Source organism: Lagenorhynchus albirostris, chromosome 9 (assembly GCF_949774975.1).
Source record: "Lagenorhynchus albirostris chromosome 9, mLagAlb1.1, whole genome shotgun sequence".
NCBI classification, from domain to species: domain Eukaryota; kingdom Metazoa; phylum Chordata; class Mammalia; order Artiodactyla; family Delphinidae; genus Lagenorhynchus; species Lagenorhynchus albirostris.
Window position 1 is genome coordinate 78,112,374 of NC_083103.1, and position 19,807 is coordinate 78,132,180.

General features: G+C 39.2%; 1 protein-coding gene across 1 annotated transcript in view; it reads left to right on the forward strand.

Moving 5' to 3' along the window:
* LOC132526528 (uncharacterized) overlaps nt 1-19,807 on the forward strand; it is a 42,486-nt gene that overhangs the window by 11,436 nt on the left and 11,243 nt on the right. The window contains exon 8 of the mRNA XM_060160874.1: nt 8,461-8,637. Coding sequence (XP_060016857.1) covers nt 8,461-8,637 — 177 coding nt within the window. The remainder of the gene's footprint in view (nt 1-8,460; nt 8,638-19,807) is intronic.

Below are 19,807 nucleotides of genomic sequence, written 5' to 3' on the forward strand. Positions count from 1 at the left end.
TACAGGCCAATATCACTGATGAACATAGATGCAAAAATCCTCAACAAAATACTAGCAAACAGAATCCAACAGCACATTAAAGGGAACATACAACATCATCAAGTGTGGTTTATCCCAGGAATGCAAGGATTCTTCAATACACACAAATCAAACAATGTGATACACCATATTAACAAACTGAAGGATAAAAACAATATGATCATCTCAGTAGATGCAGAAAAAGCTTTCAACAAAATTCAACACCCATTTATGATAAAAACACTCCAGAAAGTACACATAGAGGGAACTTACCTCAACATAATAAAGGCCGTATATGACAAACCCACATTCAGCATCATTCTCAAAGGTGAAAAACTGAAACCATTTCCACTAAGATCAGGAGCAAGACTAGGTTGCCCACTCTCACCACTATTATTCAACATAGTTTTGGAAGTTTTAGCCACAGCAATCAGAGAAGAAAAAGAAATAAAAGGAATCCAAATTGGAAAAGAAGAAGTAAAACTGTCACTGTTTGCAGATGACATGATACTATACATAAAGAATCCTAAATATGCTACCAGAAAACTACTGGAGCTAATCAATGAATTTGGTAAAGTAGCAGGATACAAAATTAATGCATAGAAGTCTCTTGCATTCCTATACACTAATGATGTAATATCTGAAAGAGAAATCAAGGAAACACTCCCATTTACCATTGCAACAAAAAGAATAAAATACTTAGGAATAAACCTACCTCAGAAGGCAAAAGACCTGTATGCAGAAAACTATAAGACACTGATGAAAGAAATTAAAGATGACACAAACAGATGGAGAGATATATCATGTTCTTGGATTGGAAGAATCAACATTGTGAAATGGACTATACTACCCAAAGCAATCTACAAATTCAGTGCAATGCCTATCAAACTACCAACGGCATTTTTCACAGAACTAGAAAAAAAACTTCGCAATTTTTATGGAAACAAAAAGACCCCAAATAGCCAAAGCAATCTTGAGAAAGAAAAATGGAGATGGAGGAATCAGGCTTCCTGATTTCAGAACATACTACAAAACTGCAGGAATCAAGACAATATGGTACTGGCACAAAAACAGAAGTATAGATCAGTGGAACAGGATAGAAAGCCCAGAGATAAACCCACACACATATGGTCACCTTATCTTTGATAAAGGAGGCAAGAATATACGATGGAGAAAAGACAACCTCTTCAATAAGTGGTGCTGGGAAAACTGGACAGCTACATTTCAAAGAATGAAATTCGAACACTCCCTAATACCATACACAAAAATAAAATTAAAATGGATTAAAGACCTAAATATATGGCCAGACACTATAAACTCTTAGAGGAAAACATAGGCAGAACACTCTATGACTTAAATCACAGCAAGATCCTTTTTGACCCACCTCCTAGAGAAATGGAAATAAAAACAAAAATAAACAAAGGGGACCTAATGAAACTTAAAAGCTTTTGCACAGCAAAGGAAACCATAAACAAGACCAAAAGACAACCCTCAGAATGGGAGAAAATATTTGCAAATGAAGCAACTGACAAAGGATTAATCTCCAAAATATACAAGCAGCTCATGCAGCTCAATATCAAAAAACAAAAACTCAATCCAAAAATGGACAGAAGACCTAAATAGACATTTCTCCAAAGAAGATATACAGATTGCCAGCAGACGCATGAAAGGATACTCCATGTCACTAATCATTAGAGAAATGGGAAGCAAAACTACAATGAGGTATCACCTCACACCAGTCAGAGTGGCCATCATCAAAAAATCTAGAAACAATAAATGCTGGAGAGGGTGTGGAGAAAAGGGAACACTCTTGCACTGTTGGTGGGAATGTAAATTGATACAGCCACTATGGAGAACAGTATGGAGTTTCCTCAAAAAGCTAAAAATAGAGCTACCATACGACCCAGCGATTCCACTACTGGGCATGTACCCTCAGAAAGTCATAGTGCACAAAGAGACATGTACCACAATGTTCATTGCAGCTCTATTTACAATAGCCAGGACATGGAAGCAACCTAAATGTCCATCAACCGAGGAATAGCACATATATACAATGGAATATTACTCAGCCATAAAAAGAAATGGAATTGAGTTATTTGTAGTGAGGTGGATGGACCTAGAGACTGTCATACAGAGTGAAGTAAGTCAGAAAGAGAAAAAGAAATACCATATGCTAACACAGATATATGGAATCTAAAAAAAAAAAAAGGTTCTGAAGAACATAGGGGCAGGACAGGAATAAAGACGCAGATGTAGAGAATGGACTTGAGGACACAGGGAGGGGGAAGGGTCAGCTGGGATGAAGTGAGAGAGTGGCATGGAGATATATACACTACCAAATGTAAAATAGATAGCTAGTGGGAAGCAGCCGCATGGCACAGGGAGATCAGCTCGGTGGTTTTTGACCACCTAGAAGTGTGGGATAGGGTGGGTGGGAGGGAGACGCAAGAGGAAGGGTATACAGAGATAAATGTATATGTATAGCTGATTCACTTTGTTGTAAAGCAGAAACTAACACACCACTGTAAAGTAATTATACTGCACTAAGGATGTTAAACATATATATATATATATATCAGTAAACCAAAATAATAAAAGCAGTGTCATATTTGTACATTAATTCCAAAAAGTTTAGTAGCCTATGGACTAAGATACTTATACACACAACACGTACAAACTCATAACGTAATACAAATAAATCAAGTGTATGGTGAAAACATTATTCACCTACAACCTGGAGCATGAGGAAGGGATTGGGGCAGAACCAAAATAAATTTAGACATGGCCTGGAAAATTAGTGCCAAGAATCAAAGGAGACTGATTTTAAGGAGGAGTTAATTCACATGGAAATGATGAAGTTCTAAAAATTAATTTCTAATTTTTGAAATCAGTAAGAACAATCTCAGTGACAGCTAAGCAATGAATATACATATAGAAATGCTGCTGCTCGCATGCCCCTGCCACTAGCAAGATAGGGAAGGGCCAACTTCTCACTTCACAGAGCAGGGAGAGAGACATCAGGAGCTTGACAATCTTCTTAAAGGCAACTCTCCTACCTCCAGTCAATCAAATCTTCCCATTCCCTGTTCCCATGCAGAAGTCCTAAGGGACAGGATCACAGAGAAGGGAGGAGTCACAGACTCCTCGGGGCTCCCTCACAGCTCTGGCAGCAGAAGGTGAGGAAAATAAAACTTCTCTGTTCAGGAAACTCAGCCTAGTCCAGAGTGTACGGCAGCCCAATCAGATCATTGTTTATTCCAAGAGTATTCATTGCATTGACTGTCTCTGGGGGTGGACTTGGGGTACAGAGAGGAACCAGAAATTACTGCACGAGATGTCTTTTTCCCAACTGGTCATACTTTGTATTGAAGAGGGAAGGAAAGAAGGAAGGCAATGAAAGGGCACAGGGAGAAGAGCCCTTCCATTTGATGAAGATGCCATGGCTTTTTTTTTTTTTTTTTTTGCGGTGCGCGGGCCTCTCACTGTTGTGGTCTCTCCCGTTGCGGAGCACAGGCTCCGGACGCACAGGCTCAGCGGCCATGGTTCACGGGCCCAGCCGCTCCGCGGCATGTGGGATCTTCCCGGACCGGGGCATGAACCCGTGTCCCCTGCATCGGCAGGCGGACTCTCAACCACTGCGCCACCAGGGAAGCCCAGATGCCATGGCCTTTTGCTGGGGAGTTCTTTGTTCAGGTTGTGAAAAAAGCTCAGCTGGAATCTGAGCCAGAGGATTCTCCTGAGGTAGATGAGCTGCAGCCACTGTCCTCAGACACAATCTTCATCTTCACCTACTGCTGTGGTCTGAGGAGTTGCTGCCTTTCTCCTCTTGTTCATCTTCCTTATTTTCCTCTGATCTCCCTGAGGCAGGAAAATATTCTCCAATCATATCTGATAATTCTGTCTCTGGAGCCTGAAGCCCCTGGCCCAGTCCAAGCCCTCCCTGCAGATTCCTTGATGATGGGGACTGCAGATCCATCCTCCTAATCTTGGGATTAGGGCCTCCCATCATGTTCATGTTCTTACGCTTCAAATAGGTTGTCTCTCTGTAATAAGCATGTTCTTCAGGAGACAGACTCTTGAGTCAGAGATCAAGGTCCACCTTGTACTGTTTCTGCAGTTCCTCAGCCTCCTTCTTATAATGCTCCTTCTGGTTCTGTGGGACACGCTGCCAGCATCTACTAATCTCTACCACGTGCTCCCTCAGGGCAACCCTTTCAGCTCCCTACTCAATCACAAATCCTGGTGGAACTTGTGATAGCCATTCGTAGGTGGCTTCTTGGGCTCTTCATGAATAAACTGTTTTGGGGGGAGACCACTTTTTGCACATTTCCCTGAAACTTCTTTGGCACTTTGATTTGGCTTCCTTTGGGGACATCAGATTTCGTGGAGCTCTGGACCAGATCAGGGTGCTGTTCTCTGAACAGAGTCATTTTCTCCTTAAACTTCTGTTTCTCCTTCTAGAAATCTTGACTATATTTCAGCTTCAGCTGCTCTGGAAGCTTCTTGTATTCCTCAGACAGAACCTTGGTCAGCTCCTGGTTGCTCAGCTTAGGGTGTTTTTGGTGTACTGGAGTTGCATCTTTTTGAAAAAGCAGAGGTAAGCTGTCAAGGGCTTCTTGGGTAAATCAGGACGCTTCTTGTGTTTTCTGCATTTGTAAGGATTGTCAACATTTTCCTTTGCTTCCAGGACTAATTCTTTCAAAGTGCAAAACTTTCTCAAGTTATAAGAAATTTCTAACCATTTGAGTTTGCACATTTCCCCAGGAAAATCTTTAAAAGCTACTTTTTCCCAGTCCATCAGTGACTGGGTTGTTTTGAACATGTGCCTGTCATTGGATGGAATGTTATTCACCATATATTCCAATAACTTCACAATATCTTCTTTGGACCTGTCATCCTGGCCTTTAGGCAACACCATTTCTTGTTCTTTGGGATACTTATATCATCCCAGCTGTTCAAACACCTCAGCAAATCTCCAGCTTCTTCACTCTCAAGATTCAGCTGGTGAGTTATTTCTGGAAGTCCTGCAGTGTGTGTGATTTCTATGTTTCTGAAGAGAAAGAAAAAGAAAGGTTCTCTCCTATGTGATACACAAGAAAAGCACACCCTACCTGGGATATGTCCCTTCTATCATTTAATTTACCTTTAAAAATGTAAATGAAAACAGGCCCAAATTCTGAGTTGAGGTTCATGTTGAGCATTAAGAGCTCCTTTCATACAATTAAAAATCCTCAGGCCCCGTTCCAACATGCCTTCCAATCAACCTCACCATAGCTTGTTTTAACTACAAATGAACAAAACTAAAGACTGGCTACTCACTCAAGGGGCATAGGATAAGAGAAAACGAAGGGAACTTTAAAAATTAAAATGCTTGAAAAGGAAAGGGCTTTAAAATAGCAATGAGATACCACAACACATGTATAAGAATGGTCAAATTCCCAAAACAAGGACATCACTGAATACTGAGAGGATGTGGAGAATCAGGAACTTTGATTCATGGCTGATGGGAATGCAAACTAGTACAGGCATTCTGAAAGACAATAAGGCAGTTTGTTACAAAACTAAATATCCTCTTACCATGTAATTCGGTAATCATGCCCCTTTGTATTTGCCCTAATCAGTTGAAAACCCATATTCATTAAAAAAAAAAACCTGCACAGCGATGTTTATAGCAGCTTTGCTCATTATTGTCAAAACTTGAAAGCAACCAAAATGTCCTTAGGTAGGTGAATGGATAAAGAAATTCTGGTACATCCAGACAATGGAATAGTATTCAGTGCTAAAAAGAAATGAGCCATGAAGCCATCAAGACACATGACATATACTTGAATGCATATCCCTAAGTGAAAGAAGCTAATCTGAAAAGTCTACATGCTTCATGAGCCCTACTATAGGACATTCTGGAAAAAGTAAAAATATGATGACAGTAAAATAATCAGTGGTTGCAAAGGGTTGAGGCTGGGGGTACTAATGAATAGGTGATCACAAAAGGTTTTTAGGGCAGTGTAACTCTTCTGTATATTATAAAGGTGGACACATGATTCCACATGTTCACTATACATCAGTCAAAACCTACAGAATATACAACACCAAGAGTGAACACTAATGTAAAACCATGGACTTTGGGTGATAACGAAGTGCCGGTGTAGGTTCTTCAATTGGAATAAATACACCACTCTGGTACAGTGTATGGTGATAGGCGATACTGTGTGTGTGTTTATTTGGAGGAGGCAGGAGGTATATGGGAACTCTCTGTACATTCTACTCAATTTTACTGTGAATCTAATCTTCTCTAAAACAGTAACACTCCATAGGATTCCAGAGCATAGCTACCTTCTAAGAAGTGTCCTGATGGCCATGGACTGAATGTGCAACTGAGGAGCTAGAAATAGAAATGAGACAAGCCTAGGAGACCCTCCAGACTTGCATCCTGCTCTGAGCACTTCATGGATCAGTCATGAACACTTGAACCTTAAGTTAATGACTGATTTATAGACTAATGGACTCTGTCCATTAGAATAAATGCATTCTATTGAGCCATAATTTTTGTCTTTAAATGGAAAGGATTTAGTGAAAATTATGTAATATTTAGAGTATTTATTTTCTTAACTTTATCAGTCTTTAAGCCATAGTGAAAGCGTTACCTCCTTCAGAAAACTCCCCACAAAATACCTGGTACTTACTAGAATTTAAACAAGTGGAAGAACTGTAACAGCGCACAATTTTCTCGTATCCATTTATCCAATTAGTTGGATAGAAAAGACAATCTTTTCTAACTTCATATCTGTGGTACATAATAAGATCTTGCCCCAAACACCTTGAACAATCTCTTAGGATATTCCTCTAGTGTAAAACTAAGCCTTCTCAGATATATGGTAACTAAGAAAAAAGGTGGAAAATTATATAAAATCACCTTTACAAATGAAAAGTGGAATATTTGAAATTTGAATCTGGAGAGGAAAAATTGTTTTCTTTCCAATTATTGTAAAAGATAAGATAATGTATTTAAAACAATGAAGGTTGAAATACAGTTCTGCTGTAGTTTTTATGTGTGGCACTTTTACGAGCCAGGCATTTTTCCAAATAGCTTACATTTATTATTATCCCAGGACTTAGATGAGGAAACTAAAAACATTAAGAGAGTTTATTTACTTACCTAAATTACGAAAAAGGTAAAAAAATCCCTAAAAGTAAAGATTTTAAGAAGAGCTTTTCAGTTTTAAAAATAGATTCCATTCATCAGAAAAGCGGGAAACAATTTATCACAGATAGCTCAATCGTTTAATGAACGATTTCATTAAATTGTTCATTAGTTAGGGGATACTAACAATATTATTAGCCTGGTGAGTGGAACCTACAAGGAGTTGAGGTTCCCAAAGGCTTGTAACAGTGGGAAACTGAACCTGAAAGGGACAGACAGCTTCTAGATGAAATTCAGGGATTACTAATATGTTTGTATATCTTGAGAAGAGGTTTCAGTTCAGAGTTTCAGGTTGAGTGTGTGATAGGTTTAGAGAAAGCCACAGAAAATAAACTTGTAAACTGTGGAATGAAGATGTTATAAGAAACAGGAATTGTACTCACAATACAGCTCTTGGCTGAGCTACATCTTTTTTTAACAAAAGAGAATAACTGATATAATTAATCTAACGAACATATCGTGGAAGTACGATAGGGAGGTGAAAGGAAGAGAAGTGTAAAGATGTATGTAAGGGCCAAGGAGCTAAAGACCTAGATATCTCATTTCTGGTAACATCAGTAGACATTATTTATATTAATGTATATTAAATACAATCATATACAATAAGACAGGTACTCTCTGTTTTGGTAGAGATATAAAGATGACGAAAACATATCTCTCAACGGAAGCTCACAGATACGAACAAATAAGATATCAATAAAAACTGCCATTATGGAGAAATGTGCAGGTACTTTAGGAGCTGGCAGCAGAAGCACTTCTTTGCATTTTGTCTCCTGCACTGATACACAAAAATAGTCTTCTTACCACCCACTGATAGAGCAACTTGAGAAAAAAAAATGACATTACACACACAGTATACCTACACTAAACAAAATTATTGTTCAATATTCTATTCTATTAAAAACTCATTCCTATCTATCACTAATAAAAATAATTCATTAGCAGTGTATTAGTCTCTTTTTAACTACAACCTTCAGTTTTGAGAATTCAAACAATTGAATTTTCTCTTCTCGTTGACATTGACACCCGTGAATTTAAGTGACCTTAATGTAAAGGGAATCCATTTCTTAGACTAGCAGATCAATATATTGCCAATCATATCAGATTGACTATCCTATCACAAGTGTTGTCCCATTTGGAAATATGAAAATTCCAAGTTAAAATAAAAACCAGTGCCATCTGATATACCGTGCTTTCAAATAAATGACAGAAATTAATCAAAATTCCCACTTCTATATCAGAGCGAGTGCAGAAGTTCCTCTGCTTTCTGGTATTCAGTGTGTCACCAGTGTTACATTTTCGCAGCCATCACCAGTTGCTGGATTGTCATGGGGCACTTTAAAGACCGAAGCTGCAAACTTTCCTGAAGAAGCATTACTCTTCACCTTCTACAACGCAGGTTCCCAACCAAGTTTTAGGTATCATGCCAAATGGAAAAACTACCTGTCTAGGATTTCCTCTCCAGAAACCCACATCTTACTTTTACACCATAGAAATCATAAATTAGCAGAAACATTTGTATTCCTTTATAAATTTCAAACATTTGTAGGGATTATAATTCTATGGCTCCAGAGTAAACTGAAAGTAATTACATAGTTTTTATTAACTAGGAATATTTCATACACCTGAGAAATTCTTAAGTCTGCTGTTAAATTTAAAAAAATTTTTATTTTTAAGGGAAAGAAATATGAATTCCTTTACTCAGAAAATTTTACTCACAAGAAGATTGTAGAATGGGTCTCATCAATGCTGGTAGGAAAATCCATCCAATCAGGTCAGGGGTTCTATGTTCTCTTGGATGGGTCAGCAGCTGTAACTTTCAGAGTTTTCCATAGTCCAGCCAACTCCAAATGACTCTGAACAGAAGAAGCATTGCAGGTTAGTCCTTGAATGGAAAATAGAGGCTACAGCCCTGAATTCTACCTCTTTTCCTTTCTCACCTTGACTCCATGGAAATTGTCACTTGCAAAAACACTGCTCAAAAAATAATTGAGAATTATGGGTACTACTTATGTAACTATTTTATCTTGTGCTTTTTGGTTGGTGCTAAGGGGAAATAGACTTCTGCCTATCCCCTTCTGAAATACGGAATAGGTTTTGGGTTAAATTTATATTTCCATAATTTCATCCACAGAATTAAATTACATATATTATAAGTGGATTATAGTAACCATAGAGTAGGATCATTCATCTTTAAATTTCTATTATAGAATTAATATTTAAAAGGCATCCATTTTTTTGAGATATATCACAAAATATTATCAGTCAAATCAAATATCATGGGCAATAGTTAAACCTTTTCATATTTTCTTCCTTCATTATATACACACACACACACACAACTCACTGTCATATATATATGCACTCATGTATGCCAATTAAATATTGTAGAGGAGAAATTTTAATTCAGTTTCATCCAGATGCTTCTGCTTTCCTTGGTGCTAATACTGAGAAAATGATATTTTTCAACACAAAGAAAAATCATTAGTTGGGTATAATATTCACTGATGGGGTAATTTTTGTGGTGTGTCTGTCCTATCCTTAGCAAATGATTTCTTTCTGTCATTACCTCCAATACTTGGGGGGAAATGTTGACTCTTCCTTTGTATGTTGGTCTGTTACGAATTAGGGACCCATTGTTAGTATTGCTAGTATTTAATTTTTAAGGACCAGCCTTAGTGCACTGGACACAGAAGACATTGGATGTCAGAACTGGTGCTTATCTTGAGACCTCTCCAGGTTCTGCTGTTTCTTTGCTGTTTGTTTCACTTTATGACACAGCAGTTCCCACAGGACAATACAAAGGGCAGACATATAATTGTTCCTTCAGTTACCCAAATATTAGTGGGAGTCACTCTGCTTCTTTTTTTTTTTTAACATCTTTATTGGGGTATAATTGCTTTACAATGGTGTGTTAGTTTCTGCTTTATAACAAAGTGAATCAGTTATACATATACATATGTTCCCATATGTCTTCCCTCTTGCGTCTCCCTCCCTCTCACCCTCCCTATCCCACCCCTCCAGGCTGTCACAAAGCACCGAGCCAATATCCCTGTGCCATGCGGCTGCTTCCCACTAGCTATTTACCTTACGTTTGTTAGTGTGTATATGTCCATGACTCTCTCTTGCCCTGTCACAGCTCACCCTTCCCCCTCCCCATATCCTCAAGTCCGTTCTCCAGTAGGTCTGCGTCTTTATTCCTGTCTTACCCCTAGGTTCTTCATGACATTTTTTTTCTTAAATTCCATATATATGTGTTAGCATATGGTATTTGTCTTTTTCTTTCTGACTTACTTCACTCTGTATGACAGACTCTAGGTCTATCCACCTCATTACAAATAGCTCAGTTTCGTTTCTTTTTATGGCTGAGTAATATTCCATTGTATATATGTGCCACATCTTCTTTATCCATTCATCCGATGATGGGCACTTAGGTTGTTTCTATCTTCGGGCTATTGTAAATAGAGCTGCAATGAACATTTTGGTACATGACTCTTTTTGAATTATGGTTTTCTCAGGGTATATGCCCAGTAGTGGGATTGCTGGGTCATATGGTAGTTCTATTTGTAGTTTTTTAAGGAACCTCCATACTGTTCTCCATAGTGGCTGAACCAATTCACATTCCCACCAGCAGTTCAAGAGGGTTCCCTTTTCTCCACACCCTCTCCAGCATTTATTGTTTCTAGATTTTTTGATGATGGCTATTCTGACTGGTGTGAGATGATATCTCATTGTAGTTTTGATTTGCATTTCTCTAATGATTAATGATGTTGAGCATTCTTTCATGTGTTTGTTGGCAGTCTGTATATCTTCTTTGGAGAAACGTCTATTTAGGTCTTCTGACCATTTTTGGATTGGGTTGTTTGTTTTTTTGTTATTGAGCTGCATGAGCTGCTTGTAAATTTTGGAGATTAACCTTTTGTCAGTTGCTTCATTTGCAAATATTTTCTCCCATTCTGATGGTTGTCTTTTGATCTTGTTTATGGTTTCCTTTGCTGTGCAAAAGCTTTGAAGTTTCATTAGGTCCCATTTGTTTATTTTTGTTTTTATTTCCATTACTCTAGGAGGTGGGTCAGAAAGGATCTTGCTGTGATTTATGTCATAGAGTGTTCTGCCTATGTTTTCCTCTAAGAGTTTGATAGTTTCTGGCCTTACATTTAGGTCTTTAATCCATTTTAATTTTATTTTTGTGTATGGTGTTAGGGAGTGATCTAATCTCATACTTTTACATGTACCTGTCCAGTTTTCCCAGCACCACTTATTGAAGAGGCTGTCCTTTCTCCACTGTACATTCCTGCCATCTTTATCAAAGATAAGGTGTCCATATGTGTGTGGGTTTATCTCTGGGCTTTCTATCCTGTTCCATCGATCTATCTTTCTGTTTTTGTGCCAGTACCATACTGTCTTGATTACTGTAGCTTTGTAGTATAGTCTGAAGTCAGGGAGCCTGATTCCTCCAGCTCCTTTTTTCGTTCTCAAGATTGCTTTGGCTATTTGGGGTCTTTTGTGTTTCCAAACAAATTGCGAAATTTTTTGTTCTAGTTCTGTGAAAAATGCCAGTGGTAGTTTGATAGGGATTGCATTGAATCTATAGATTGCTTTGGGTAGTAGAGTCATTTTCACAATGTTGATTCTTCCAATCCAAGATCATGGTATATCTCCCCATCTATTTGTATCATCTTTAATTTCTTTCATCAGTGTCTTAAAATTTTCTGCATACAGGTCTTTTGTCTCCTTAGGTAGGTTTATTCCTAGATATTTTATTCTTTTTGTTGCAATGGTAAATGGGAGTGTTTTCTTGATTTCACTTTCAGATTTTTCATCATTAGTATATAGGAATGCCAGAGATTTCTGTGCATTAATTTTGTATTCTGCTACTTTACCAAATTCATTGATTAGCTCCAGTAGTTTTCTGGTAGCATCTTTAGGATTCTATGTATAGTATCATGTCATCTGCCAAGAGTGACAGCTTTACTTCTTCTTTTCCGATTTGGACTCCTTTTATTTCCTTTTCTTCTCTGATTGCTGTGGCTAAAACTTCCAAAACTATGTTGAATAACAGTGGTGAGAGTGGGCAACCTTGTCTTTTTCCTGATCTTAGTGGAAATGCTTTCAATTTTTCACCATTGAGGATGATGTTGGCTGTGGGCTTGTCATATATGGCCTTTATTATGTTGAGGAAAGTTCCCTCTATGCCTACTTTCTGCAGGGTTTTTATCATAAATGGGTGTTGAATTTTGTCAAAAGCTTTCTCTGCATCTATTGAGAAGATCATATGATATTTCTCCTTCAATTTGTTAATATGGTTTATCACATTGATAGATTTGCGTATATTGAAGAATCCTTGCATTCCTGGAATAAACCCCACTTGATCATGGTGTGTGATCCTTTTAATATGCTGTTGGATTCTGTTTGCTAGTATTTTGTTGAGGATTTTTGCATCTATGTTCATCAGTGATATTGGCCTGTAGTTTTCTTTCTTTGTGACATCCTTGTCTGGTTTTGGTGTCAAGGTGATGGTGGCCTCGTAGAAGGAATTTGGGAGTGTTCCTCCCTCTGCTATATTTTGGAAGAGTTTGAGAAGGATAGGTGTTATCTCTTCTCTAAATGTTCGATAGAATTCGCCTGTGAAGCCATCTGGTCCTGGGCTTTTGTTTGTTGGAAGATTTTTAATCACAGTTTCAATTTCAGTGCTTGCGATTGGTCAGTTCATATTTTCTATTTCTTCCTGATTCAGTCTTGGCAGGTTGTGCATTTCTAAGAATTTGTCCATTTCTTCCAGATTGTCCATTTTATTGGCATAGAGTTGCTTGTAGTAATCTCTCATGATCTTTTTTATTTCTGCAGTGTCAGTTGTTACTTCTCCTTTTTCATTTCTAATTCTATTGATTTGAGTCTTCTCCCTTTTTTTCTTGATGAGTTTGGCTAGTGGTTTATCTATTTTGTTTATCTTCTCAAAGAACCAGCTTTTAGTTTTATTGATCTTTGCTATTGTTTCCTTCATTTCTTTTTCATTTATTTCTGATGTGATTTTTATTATTTCTTTCCTTCTGCTAGCTTTGGTTTATTTTTGTTCTTCTTTCTCTAATTGCTTGAGGTGCAAGGTTAGGTTGTTTATTCGAGATGTTTCCTGCTTCTTAAGGTGGGCTTGTATTGCTATAAACTTCCCCCTTAGAACTGCTTTTGCTGCATCCCATAGGTTTTGGGTCATTGTGTCTCCATTGTCATATGTTTCTAGGTATTTTTTGATTTCCTCTTTGATTTCTTCAGTTGTCCCTTCATTATTAAGTAGTGTATTGTTTAGCCTCCATGTGTTTGTATTTTTTACAGATCTTTTCCTGTAATTGATATCTAGTCTCATGGCATTGTTGTCGGAGAAGACACTTGATACAATTTCAATTTTCTTAAATTTACCAAGGCTTAATTTGTGACCCAAGATATGATCTATCCTGGAGAATGTTCCATGAGCACTTGAGAAAAATGTGTATTCTGTTGTTTTTGGATGGAGTGTCCTATAAATATCAATTAAGTCCATCTTGTTTAATGTATCATTTAAAGCTTATGTTTCCTTATTTATTTTCATTTTGGATGATCTGTCCATGGGTGAAAGTGGGGTGTTAAAGTCCCCTACTATGAATGTGTTACTGTCGATTTCCCCTTTTATGGCTGTTAGTATTTGCCTTATGTATTGAGGTGCTCCTATGTTGGGTGCATAAATATTTACAATTGTTATATCTTCTTCTTGGATCGATCCCTTGATCATTATGTAGTGTTCTTCTTTGTCTCTTCTAATAGTCCTTATTTTAAAGTCTATTTTGTCTGATATGAGAATTGCTACTCCAGCTTTCTTTTGGTTTCCATTTGCATGGAATATATTTTTCCATCCCCTTACTTTCAGTCTGTATGTGTCTCTAGGTCTGAAGTGGGTCTCTTGTAGACAGCATATGTCAGGGTCTTGTATTTGTATCCATTCAGCCAATCTGTGTCTTTTGGTGGGAGCATTTAGTCCATTTACATTTAAGGTAATTATCGATATGTATGTTCCTATTCCCATTTTCTAAATTGTTTTGGGTTCGTTATTATAGGTCTTTTCCTTCTCTTGTGTTTCTTGTCTAGAGAAGTTCCTTTAGCATTTGTTGTAAAGCTGGTTTGGTGGTGCTGAATTCTCTCAGCTTTTGCTTGTCTGTAAAGGTTTTAATTTCTCCATCAAATCTGAATGAGATCCTTGCTGCGTAGAGTAGTCTTGGTTGCAGGTTTTTCTCCTTCATTACTTTCAGTATGTCCTGCCACTCCCTTCTGGCTTGTAGGGTTTCTGCTGAGAGATCGGCTGTTAACCTTATGGGGATTCCCTTGTGTGTAATTTGTTGTTTTTCCCTTGCTGCTTTTAATATGCTTTCTTTGTATTTAATTTTTGATAGTTTGATTAATATGTGTCTTGGCGTGTTTCTCCTTGTATTTATCCTGTAAGGGACTCTCTGTGCTTCCTGGACTTGATTAACTATTTCCTTTCCCATATTAGGGAAGTTTTCAACTATAATCTCTTCAAATATTTTCTCAGTCCCTTTCTTTTTCTCTTCTTCTTCTGGAACCCCTATAATTCGAATGTTGGTGCGTTTAATGTTGTCCCAGAGGTCTCTGAGACTGTCCTTAGTTCTTTTCATTCTTTCTTTTTTATTCTGCTCTGCAGTAGTTATTTCCACTATTTTATCTTCCAGGTCACTTATCCGTTCTTCTGCCTCAGTTATTCTGCTACTGATCCCATCTAGATTACTTTTAATTTCATTTATTGTGTTGTTCATCGTTGCTTGTTTCATCTTTATTTCTTCTAGGTCCTTGTTAACTGTTTCTTGCATTTTGTCTATTCTATTTCCAAGATTTCGGATCATCCTTACTATCATTATTCTGAATTCTTTTTCAGGTAGACTGGCTATTTCCTCTTCATTTGTTAGGTCTGGTGCATTTTTATCTTGCTCCTTTATCTGCTGTGTGTTTTTCTGTCTTCTCATTTTGCTTATCTTACTGTTTTTGGGGTCTCCTTTTTGCAGGCTGCAGGTTCATAGTTCCCGCTGTTTTTGATGTCTGTCTCCAGTGGCTAAGGTTGGTTCAGTGGGTTGTGTAGGCTTCCTGGTGGAGGGGACTAGTGCCTGTGTTGTGGTGGATGAGGCTGGATCTTGTCTCTCTAGTGGGCAGGTTCACGTCTGGTGATGTGTTTTGGGGTGTCTGTGGCCTTATTACGATGTTAGGCAGCTTCTCTGCTAATGGGTGGGGTCGTGTTCCTGTTTTGGTAGTTTTTTGGCATAGGTTGTCCAGCACTGCAGCTTGCTGGTCATTGAGTGAAGCTGGGTGCTGGTGTTAAGATGGTGGTCTCTGGGAGATTTTCGCCGTTTGATATTATGTGTAGCTGGGAGGTCTCTTGTTGACCAGTGTCCTGAAGTTGGCTCTCCTACCTCAGAGGCAGAGCCCTGATTCCTGGCTGGAGCACCAAGAGCCTTTCATCCACACGGCTCAGAATAAAAGGGAGAAAAAGTAGAGAGAATTAGTAGAAGTATGAAGAATGAAAGAAAGAAAGGAGGGAAGGAAGGAAGGAAGGAAGGAAGGAAGGAAGGAAGAAAGAAAGAGGCAAAGAAGGAAAGAAAGGAGGAAGGGAGGGAGGGAGGAAGGAAGGAAGGAGGGAAGGAAGGAAGGAAAAAAGACAGAAAGAAAGAAGATACAGTAAAATAATTTAAAGTATAATAAAGTTATTGAATTAAAAAATAATTATTTAGAAAAAAAAAAGGGACGGATAGAACCTTAGGACAAATGTTGGAAGCAAAGCTATACAGACAAAACCTTACACAGAAGCATACACATACACCCTCACAAAAAGAGGTAAAGGGGAAAAAATCATAAATCTTGCTCTCAGAGACCTCCTCCTCAATTTGGGATGATTCATTGTCTAAAGGAGGGAAGGAAGGAAGGAAGGAAGGAAGAAAAGAAAGAAAGAAAGAAAGAAAGAAAGAAAGAAAGAAAGAAAGAAAGAAAAGTATAATAAAGTTATTATAATTAATTATTAAGAAAAAAATTAAAAATAAAAAAAACCATGGACGGATAGAACCCTAGGACAAATGGTGGAAGCAAAACTATGCAGACAAAATCTCACACAGAAGCATACACATACACATTCACAAAAAGAGGAAAAGGGGAAAAAATCATAGATCTTGCCCTCGAAGCCCACCTCCTCAATTTGGGATGATTCGTTGTCTATTCAGGTATTCCACAGATGCAGGGTACATCAAGTTGATTGTGGAGCTTTAATCCGCTGTTTCTGAGGCTGCTGGGAGACATCTCCCTTTCTCTTCTTTGTTCTCACAGCTCCCGGGGCTCAGCTTTGGATTTGGCCCCGCCTCTGCGTGTAGGTCGCTGGAGGGCGTCTGTTCTTCGCTCAGACAGGACGGGGTTAAAGGAGCCGCTGATTCGGGGGCTCTGGCGCACTGAGGCCGGTGGGGAGGGAGGGGTACTGCGTGCGGGGCGGGCCTGCGGCGGCAGAGGCCGGAATGACGTTGCACCAGCCTGAGGCCCGCCGTGCGTTCTCCCGGGGAAGTTGTCCCTGGATCACGGGACCCTGGCAGTGGCGGGCTGCACAGGCTCACGGGAGGGGAGGTGTGGAGAGTGACCTGTGCTCGCACACAGGCCCCTTGGTGGCGGCAGGAGCAGCCTTAGCGTCTCGCGCCCGTCTCTGGGGTCCGCGCTTTTCGCCGCGGCTCCCGCCTGTCTCTGGAGTTCCTTTAAGCAGCGCTCTGAAACCCCTCTCCTCGCGCACCAAGAAACAAAGAGGGAAGAAGAAGTCTCTTGCCTCTTCGGCAGGTGCAGACTTTTCCCAGGACTCCCTCCCGGCTAGCCTTGGTGCACTAACCCGTTCAGGCTATGTTCAAGCCGCCAACCCCAGTCCTCTCCCTGCGCTCCGACCGAAACCCAAGCCTCAGCTCGCAGCCCCGCCCACCCCGGCGGGTGAGCAGACAAGCCTCTCGGCTGGTGAGTGCCGGTCGGCACCGATCCTCTGTACGGGAATCTCCCCGCTTTGCCCTCCGCACCCCTGTTGCTGTGCACTCCTCCGCGGCTCCAAAGCTACCCCCTCCGCCTCCCGCACTCTCCGCCCGCGAAGAGGCTTCCTAGTGTGTGGAAACTTTTCCTCCTTCACAGCTCCCTCCCACTGGTGCAGGTGCCGTCCCTATTCTTTTGTCTCTGTTTTTTCTTTTTTTCTTTTGCCCTACCCAGGTATGTGGGGAGTTTCTTGCCTTTTGGGAGGTCTGAGGTCTTCTGCCAGCCTTCAGTAGATGTTCTGTAGGAGTTGTTCCACGTGTAGATGTATTTCTGGCGTATCTGTGGGGAGAAAGGTGATCTCCGCGTCTTACTCTTCCGCCATCTTCAAGGTCCCCCCCACTCTGCTTCTTAAGAAATAGAAATATTTGGCTCAAAATGCTCCATGCAGATAATGTTCAAAGTCCTCCCTAACATTTCTGCTAAATCTGTGGGACTCATCTTTTCTTAGACAGAATCAGAATCTGTTCAGGCTCTGGAACCTATCATAGACCTAAGTTAGCCACAACTGTTCAGAATTATCCTAGCTTCAGATAAATAATAACTTCCTTTCTTTGATTTCAATATTTAAAAATCACAAAAAAGTCTTCTAAGCACATAAAATTAAAAGTATTACCTATTATAATTTTTATATTGTCCCATTATAGCTTTTCCAGATTCTTGGTACTCACCGCCTTCCCCCATGGTGCTTGGCTCTCCTCTCTTCAAATGTCCCCTCTGCTCTTTCCACAAACACAGATCCCCACTCTTTTTATTTCTAGGCAGTTATTGTTATCCTTATATCATAGGCACTGACTCATAGTCACGATTTAGGCACTGAAACATAGTACGAAATATTACACACAGAAGACAATCCAATATGAGATTTTAGACATGTCTTTTTTTCTGCAGAAAGAATTGATTCTCAAATTTGATGGGACTAAGCTGGACACAAGTCATCCCTGAGATCTTCACTGAGAGGATTTAGCTGTGAATGTATAATCCCATGAGGATCTACTCGCAAACCATCACAACAGAAAAGAGAAAATGCCAGGCAAGTGCAACGTGAAAGCCTGCTCCTGAAGTGGCATCCTCGATAGATACCGCAAAAGAGAAACAGGGGCATAGAGCAGAACTGAGAGGAAAAGCAGACCCAGCTGTGGAGATTCAGAGACTCAGGTCTGAATCAGGCTTCCACCTATCACACACACAAAATTCGTGGTAGGAAAACACTGATTTATGTGGATATTTTGCAGATACTCAATTATGTTATATAAACCCTTCCAGAATTTGCCTTTTTCGTTAGAGAAATATGTCATGAAGTACTTTCATATCAGTACATGCAAAGATTGTATACTTTTCATCTTCTATTTAATATTACACTGTGTGGATTTAACAGTTCATATGGAGATTCAATTATTCATGTGTTTATCTTTTTAGTAAACTTTTAAATTTTACTCTGGATTATTTTAGAATTGCAAAAAAGTTGAAAAAAAGATACAGAGATTTATCATATACACCCTCACGTAGTTTCTTTTTCCCCTAAAATTATCATCTTTTATTTTATGCAACATTTGTCAAAACTAGGAAATCAACATTGACTACTATTATCTCCAGATTTTTTAATTCCAAACTTTATTTAGATTGCACCAGTTTTCATATTAACATCCTTTTCCCATTCCAGGATCCCATCCAGGATGGTCCTTTGTGCTCATTCCTCCTCTGGTTTGTGACAGTTTCTTTTCTTGATTTTCATGACCTTCACAGTTTTAAAATATACTGGCCAGGCCTTTTGTAAAATGATGCTCACTGTTGGGTTTTCTCATAATTAGACTGGGGTTATGTTTTCGAGAGGAGCAACACAAAGGTAAAACATTCTTCTCATCACATCCTATCAGAATTAAGAGGTATCCACCTGACATGACTGTTGATGTTAAGCGTGATTACTTGGTTAAGGTCGTATTTGGAAGGTTTCTTTCCTGTAACGTTGATTTTTTTCCTCTTTTATTACTCTGTTTTATGGAATTGAGTCACTAAGTCCTTCCTATCCTTAAAAGAGAGGTAGATTATGCTTTGCTTTCTGGGGCATGCATATATTAATTGGAATTCTTTTCATAAAATATTGTTGACAAAATTTTATACGATTTCTTGCGTTGCGGAGCACAGGCTCCGGGCGCGCAGGCTCAGCGGCCATGGCTCATGGGTCCAGCCGCTCCGCGGCATATGGGATCTTCCCAGACCGGGGCATGAACCCGTGTCCCCTGCATCGGCAGGCGGACTCTCAACCACTGCGCCACCAGGGAAGCCCATATATACTGTGCTTTTTAACAGTAAATAAAAATCATTAAATGAAAAAGTCTTTATGCAACTTAACTAAGAAAAAAGAGTGAAGGCACAAATTATTAATATCAGAAATGAAAGAGGAGACATTATGACAGATACTATGGACATTAAAAGGATAAATAGGAATGTTATGAACAACTCTATGCAGATTTGGTATCCTGGAGAAAAAGTTAATTTCTTAAAAGAACC